The sequence below is a fragment of the Maylandia zebra genome, linkage group LG2, assembly GCF_041146795.1.
Source record: "Maylandia zebra isolate NMK-2024a linkage group LG2, Mzebra_GT3a, whole genome shotgun sequence".
Taxonomy (NCBI): Eukaryota; Metazoa; Chordata; class Actinopteri; order Cichliformes; family Cichlidae; genus Maylandia; species Maylandia zebra.
This window is the reverse complement of record NC_135168.1, coordinates 13,431,564-13,437,563: the sequence shown is the minus strand read 5'-3', so window position 1 is coordinate 13,437,563 and position 6,000 is coordinate 13,431,564. Positions and strand designations below refer to the sequence as shown.

At 43.2% G+C, this 6,000-nt stretch overlaps 1 protein-coding gene across 1 annotated transcript in view; it reads right to left on the bottom strand.

Moving 5' to 3' along the window:
* Window positions 1-3,709: 3,709 nt before the first annotated feature.
* LOC112431934 (NACHT, LRR and PYD domains-containing protein 3-like) overlaps window positions 3,710-6,000 on the bottom strand; it is a 43,491-nt gene continuing 41,200 nt past the window's right edge. Inside the window, exon 8 of the mRNA XM_024800677.2 lies at window positions 3,710-3,947. Coding sequence (XP_024656445.2) covers window positions 3,725-3,947 — 223 coding nt within the window. The 3' untranslated portion in view covers window positions 3,710-3,724. The remainder of the gene's footprint in view (window positions 3,948-6,000) is intronic.

The following is a 6,000-nucleotide window of genomic DNA, read 5'->3' as shown; positions in this document are numbered from 1 at the left end:
TCTATAGCCGTCTTTAACACAGCGTGGATACTCTACCGTGCTTTGAGGCTGGATTTCAGCCAGTGTTGTTGGAGCTCTTATCCAAATTAATCAAATTATGAATGTAGAAAAGTTCCACCAGATTTTGATCGACCATGTAATACCACGTAGTGTCTGATTGGCTTCAACTTCATTTTTCAGTACGACAATGATCGCAAACATACTGCCAATGTAGTCAAAGTATGCCTGGATGAAACAACGCATCAGTCATGGATTGATCTCTCCAGGGTTCGAACCTCAAGATAATCGAAGCAGTGTGGGATCATCTTGACAGAAAACAAAACAAAAGGCAGCCAGCATCCAAAGAAGAGTCTCGGATGTCTTTCAAGAAGCCTGCAGAACTAAGAAATTACAAGAAAGCTTACCTATTAGAGTTTAAGCTGTGTTGAAGAATGAAAGGCAGCTTTAACTGGACAAAAGGGGAAAAAAATCCCACATTGACAGCTAACTCAAGAGACAAAAAGCATTAGAACTCAAGTCATTACCTTACTTAAGGATAAATAAGTTAATTAATTACATTAATGCATAAGCAGAAAATAACCTACAGTAACTGCTTTGCGATATGGAAGTGCAAAAGACAACTGAAAGGGAGGATAGTTTCTATATATGTGGTTTCTATTAAGGGACAGAGGAACGATAAGAAACGATAAGAAATCAAGGACAAGGAGTGTGGTGTAGATAAGTGAGGAAATCCGATCATTACTACAAATTTAGTTGAAATTTAAATATTTTAACTATGGTGCCTCCTGTGAGGGCTGTCTGTTTTCCACATTCTGCAACGGTAAAATACGACTTTGAGGCGGATATTTGTTTTACCAAATGGACAAAACCCGTCTCCTGTTGACAAAACTCGCCTCATGGTTGACTCTTTCCCACAGAGGGGAATAAACTTATTCGAATATGAGCTTTTTTCCACTAAGACTTGTTTTATGGGGAGATGTACGAAATTATTTACCGGGTTACAAGCAATGATAATATCGGATGTTGACTCCTCAGCGTCATCATTTTCTATCTATTGAGAAAACTTATTGTTAAAGTATTGAAGAAAAAAACTCCTCCTTGGCCCCGCGGGGTGGGGGTGGGTGTGTGTGTGTGTGTGTGTGTGTGTGTGTGTGTGTGTGTGTGTGTGTGTGTGTGTGTGTGAAACAAGATCGCCTGTCGCTGGTTTGTTTTTCAGTCTCTTGTAAAAAGGACTCTCAAAAGGAAAAGTAGTATTCACTAAGGGATATTTATTCGTTTTTTACACATAGCCAGCCTGTAGGATACAAGCGGATAGAAAGTTCTTCTTTTCATCATAAGCTATGGTGTATCTTAAAGGTTTTTTACTGCGTCTGTATTATAGGAAAATAAAATTACTATTGAAATCTCTACAGGAAGTCACTCTTTATTTCCATTACAAACGCCGGTGCAACTTAAGAAAGTAAAATTACATCCGCTCTGTCTCTCTATACATCACAGAATCAGCTGCTGCATCACCGCTGTGCTTAGGGAACATGACGCAACAGGTCTGAAAATGACTAGACACTTCCAGAGTATTTCCGGTAGGGTCATAAGGTCCGGATCGAGATTGAATATGTCATATTCAAAGCCTTCTTCTTTGGGAGAGCAGATCTCATCGGACACAGGAACGCTGCAGAAGGAAATCCATCTTGTGTCTGTGCCTTAGAAATTGTGACGGACTCCTCTCTGCTTTTTTATTCCCCTCCAACAGATGGCGCGCTTCCGGAGGTTTCCCCCTCCCTCTAAAAACTTTTTTTCCCAACAACAGATGACGCGCTTCCGGAGGTTTCCCCCCTCCCTCTAAAAACTTTTTTTTTTCCCAACAACAGATGACGCGCTTCCGGGGTTCACCCCCCCCTTCTCAGGATGCGATTCGACACGGTTAGCAACAGATGGCGCGCTTCCGGGGTTCACCCCCCTTTCTCCGGATGCGATTCGTCACGCTCATTACACGCTTCCGGGGGGGAGGGGCGGGAGGTCAAAAGGTCGTGATTAGGGCCATCAATCACTTCGGATCAAATTTTGTCATAAGCTGTATGGGATTAACGCTCTTCACTCTCATTGGTTCTTTGTGTGCTTGTTTTTTAGAACAGTAGTCATTGTGATTGTTCAAAGAAGACAGTCAGCTGTGACTAAATGTAGCTCCTACAGCAGTGATTGGAATAACTACTGAAGCTAATCCAGTATCAAAGCTCAGGAATCAGCAGCTCCCACCTCGTTTTCTTTGAACAGTTATTTTTAGCTGCTGTGTTTTTGTGTTTCTGCGGACCTCAGACATCCTGCTGCTCTGGAGAACTGAAGCTCTAAAGGCTTCAGCCTTTATCTCCAAGAAACAAAGCTGATCATGGAGACCCAGCAGGTCAGCTGATCTGTGGACAGCACCAGCATCTTTAAGTAAGTCTGAGAGGTGAGCAGTCTTTGGAAGCCTTTACTGTCTGATGGTCTCAGAGCAGGATTTGGATCATTATTTGGCTTTTCTTCTATTATTATGTTTAGTTTCTGCTTCACAGATATTCTCTGAGATGTTCTCTGAAATGTTTCCCACTGTTGGACAAACTTTCACAGTTTCTTCATAAAGGAGATCTCCTGTGCAGTCCATCTGTGATAATATGTTAAACACTGAATTATGATTCATATCTGAATGTACTGACTGTTAATTATTGATGAGAACATAATCAGTAAATATAAATATGTTTGAGTTTGGCTTTGATGAATCAGAATAAAAGTAATAAAATAATGATTTTAGAGACAGGCCGAACTCAGGCCAGCTGACAGCCTGTGTACAAACAGACTTCAGCCATATGAGAGTGAGTGTGAGTGAATGAGAGCACACACAGGACACTCTGATCTCTGAATGTGTGTGACGCAGTGAAAAAGAGGATTGTACTGGATATACTGTGACTGACAAACAGAGTTTAAAGAGAAAGGTGTTTGGATTAAAATGGATTATGCTAAAGTGAACGTGCTAATGAAATCTGAACTGACTGAAATGTGAAGTGAAGATAATTCAGATGTAAAAGAGAGAAACTGATAATAGGGTGGGGCTGGAGATCAGTGAAGGGCATGTAAACACCTGATTGGTTGAGTAGATATCAGATCGACAGTTTCACAGTTTTCCCTGTGGATTATAACTTTAAGAAGATGTGACATTCATCAAGGAATCCTGCTCTCCGGATTATTTCCATGAACACTGAGCTGGAACACATCTACAGTGCTGGAAGTGCCCGTCTCACCACCAACCTCTCTGTGCACATTCACTTTTCAACCCTTTGTGAGACACTAAAGGTGTAAATCTGAGTATTTATCTATGTTAGTGCGAACACCTCTAATAGGTTGGTTTAGTCTTTCCAAGTCATATCTTCCCTTAGATCTGCGGTCCAGGCTCCTAAAATCATCCTAGTTTTACAACCACTACAATCTAGAGGAGAGCTGCACTAACAGGTGTGACTGATGAGATCTGACCTGCAAGGATACTCATGTTTATGTGTATCAGGACAAGCAGGGAAGACCTGGACATCAACTCTGTCAGGCTGCCTGAGTCCTCTCACCCACATCAGCTCAGAAATCTGCATTATCTACTGAGTCAGACTCAGAGGATCAGGGATCAGAAGTTCTACAAAGAGTAGAACCAGACTTCCTGTATAGAGGCGTGTGGGCCTACTGATCCACAGTGTCAGCACAACTTTCACATCATATTCATCTCAGCACAACTAAAACATGTGACTGACCTCAGAGTTTCAAATCGACATCGTGGATTCTCCAGAAGAACACACAGCTGCTTCACTCCTGAATCCTGCAGGTTGTTGTAGGTTCCACTCAGGTCCAGCACTCTGGGATACGAGGGGTTGAACTTCAGCGCTGCTGCCAGATAATCACAGCTGATCTCTGACAAATCACAGTCCTTCGATCTGTATGAAGAATGAAAGATGTAAGTTTATTAGACAAAGTGTGAGCTTGAAATCATTCAGTGTTTCATCATCTGTTCAGAGCTGAAGAAGGTTCAGAATGTAGAAGTTTAGAAAATGGAAACTCCAAACAGCTGAAGCCAACAGGAAGCAGCTTCAAACAAACAAGAGAAAAAAATGAATTTTTCACATTGAAGTCGTACATTTATCATAAAGTTGTCAAGTTTTGCTGTGTGAAATAAAAAAAACTGAACAGGAATCCTCAGAGTTGAACCCTCTGCACAGAGGTTCAGGTTCCTCTTCAGGTCCCAAAGTGCAGAACAACAAGGTTTCAAACAGCTTTGTTCCAGCAGCATCAGCCACAGAAATGCAGAGATAATTCTTTGGATCTCTTGGTTGTGTTGTATGATGCTGTGTTTGCATATCTGGTGTCTGTGTTGCTTTGTGAGGACGGATCATTTACTGCAGCTCCAGGTAAACAGAGCTGGACCTGAACCTGGTAGCTTCACTTAGAAGACACTTGTGACGGGAACGTCAGGTCAAAAAAGTGTCCCTCCGACAGCCAAACCCATCTGTTCTCTGATTGGATAGTTACATTTGTGATTGACATGACATTGACCAATCAGATGAAAGGAAGAAAAATAGGGTCAAAATTCGTACTTGTAACTTGCAGGGTTTTATTTTTTTTTGGCTGAGTCCACACACAAATCTTTTTTTTTTTTTTACACACATACAAATTTTTTTCACGCACACAAAAATTCTTTTTACAAATACAAATCCTGATTTACAAGTACAAAATATTTATGTCCACATTTTGAGCCCATACAAATGTTCTGCAGACAAGTCCATGCGCTCACAACAAAGCTCAGTGTGGACGACGCTGTGCACGCTCCAATGCTGATTGGTTAGAAAGGGGGCGGGAACAGGGAAGAGAGCGACAGCAGTGTTCAGCACAAACACGAAGGATCAAAGAAGAAGAACATGACAAGCTCAGATGGAGGCTGCAGTGGACACTTTTCATTGTTTTAACATTCGCTTTCACTTCAGCTTCACCAACAACAGCACAAGCAGAGCAGCCCACTGACTGCGTGGCCGTGACGGCGCCCCCTGGTGACTGTAAACCACTACAACATGTAGACGGCCGTCTGCTGCTCATTTCTTTACCACCATCACAGGAGCTCTTTATCATGTTCTTCACTCTCATTGGTTCTTTGTGTGCTTGTTTTTTAGAACAGTAGTCATTGTGATTGTTCAAAGAAGACAGTCAGCTGTGACTAAATGTAGCTCCTACAGCAGTGATGGGAATAACTACTGAAGCTAATCCAGTATCAAAGCTTTACTGGGAAAAGCAGAGGCGGTGGTGTGTGTTTGATGATCAACAACAGCTGGTGTGATTATGCGAACGTGCACCCGGTCAAATCCTTCTGCTCAGCGGACCTGGAGTACCTGATGATTAAGTGCCGGCCATTCTGGCTACCGAGGGAATTTACAGCAGTGATTTTTACGGCTGTTTACATTCCCCCACAAGCCGACACTGACCGAGCAGTCAGGGAACTGTACAGCGCGATCAGCAGTGAGGAAACCGCACACCCAGAGGCAGCGTTTATCACAGCCGGAGACTTTAATAAGGGAAACCTGAAGAAAGTCTCACCCAAACTCCACCAACACATCCACTTCAACACTCGTGGAGACAGAGTACTCGACCACTGCTACACCTCTTTCCGGGATGCGTACAAAGCCCTCCCCCGCTCCCCATTCGGCCAATCAGATCACCGCTCCATCCTGCTCCTGCCCGCCTACAGGCAGAAGCTGAAACAGGAAGCTCCAACCCGGAGGGCGGTGCACTGGTGGACGGACCAATCGGAGTCTGCGCTGCGGGACTGTTTTGATCACGCGGACTGGGAAATGTTTCACGTGGCTGCTAAAGACATTGATGAGTACACAGACTCAGTCTGTGGATTTATCAGGAAATGCGTGGAAGATGCCGTCCCATCCAGAACAGTTAAATCCTTCCCAAATCAAAAACCCTGGATTAACAGAGATGTTCGCGCGGCAC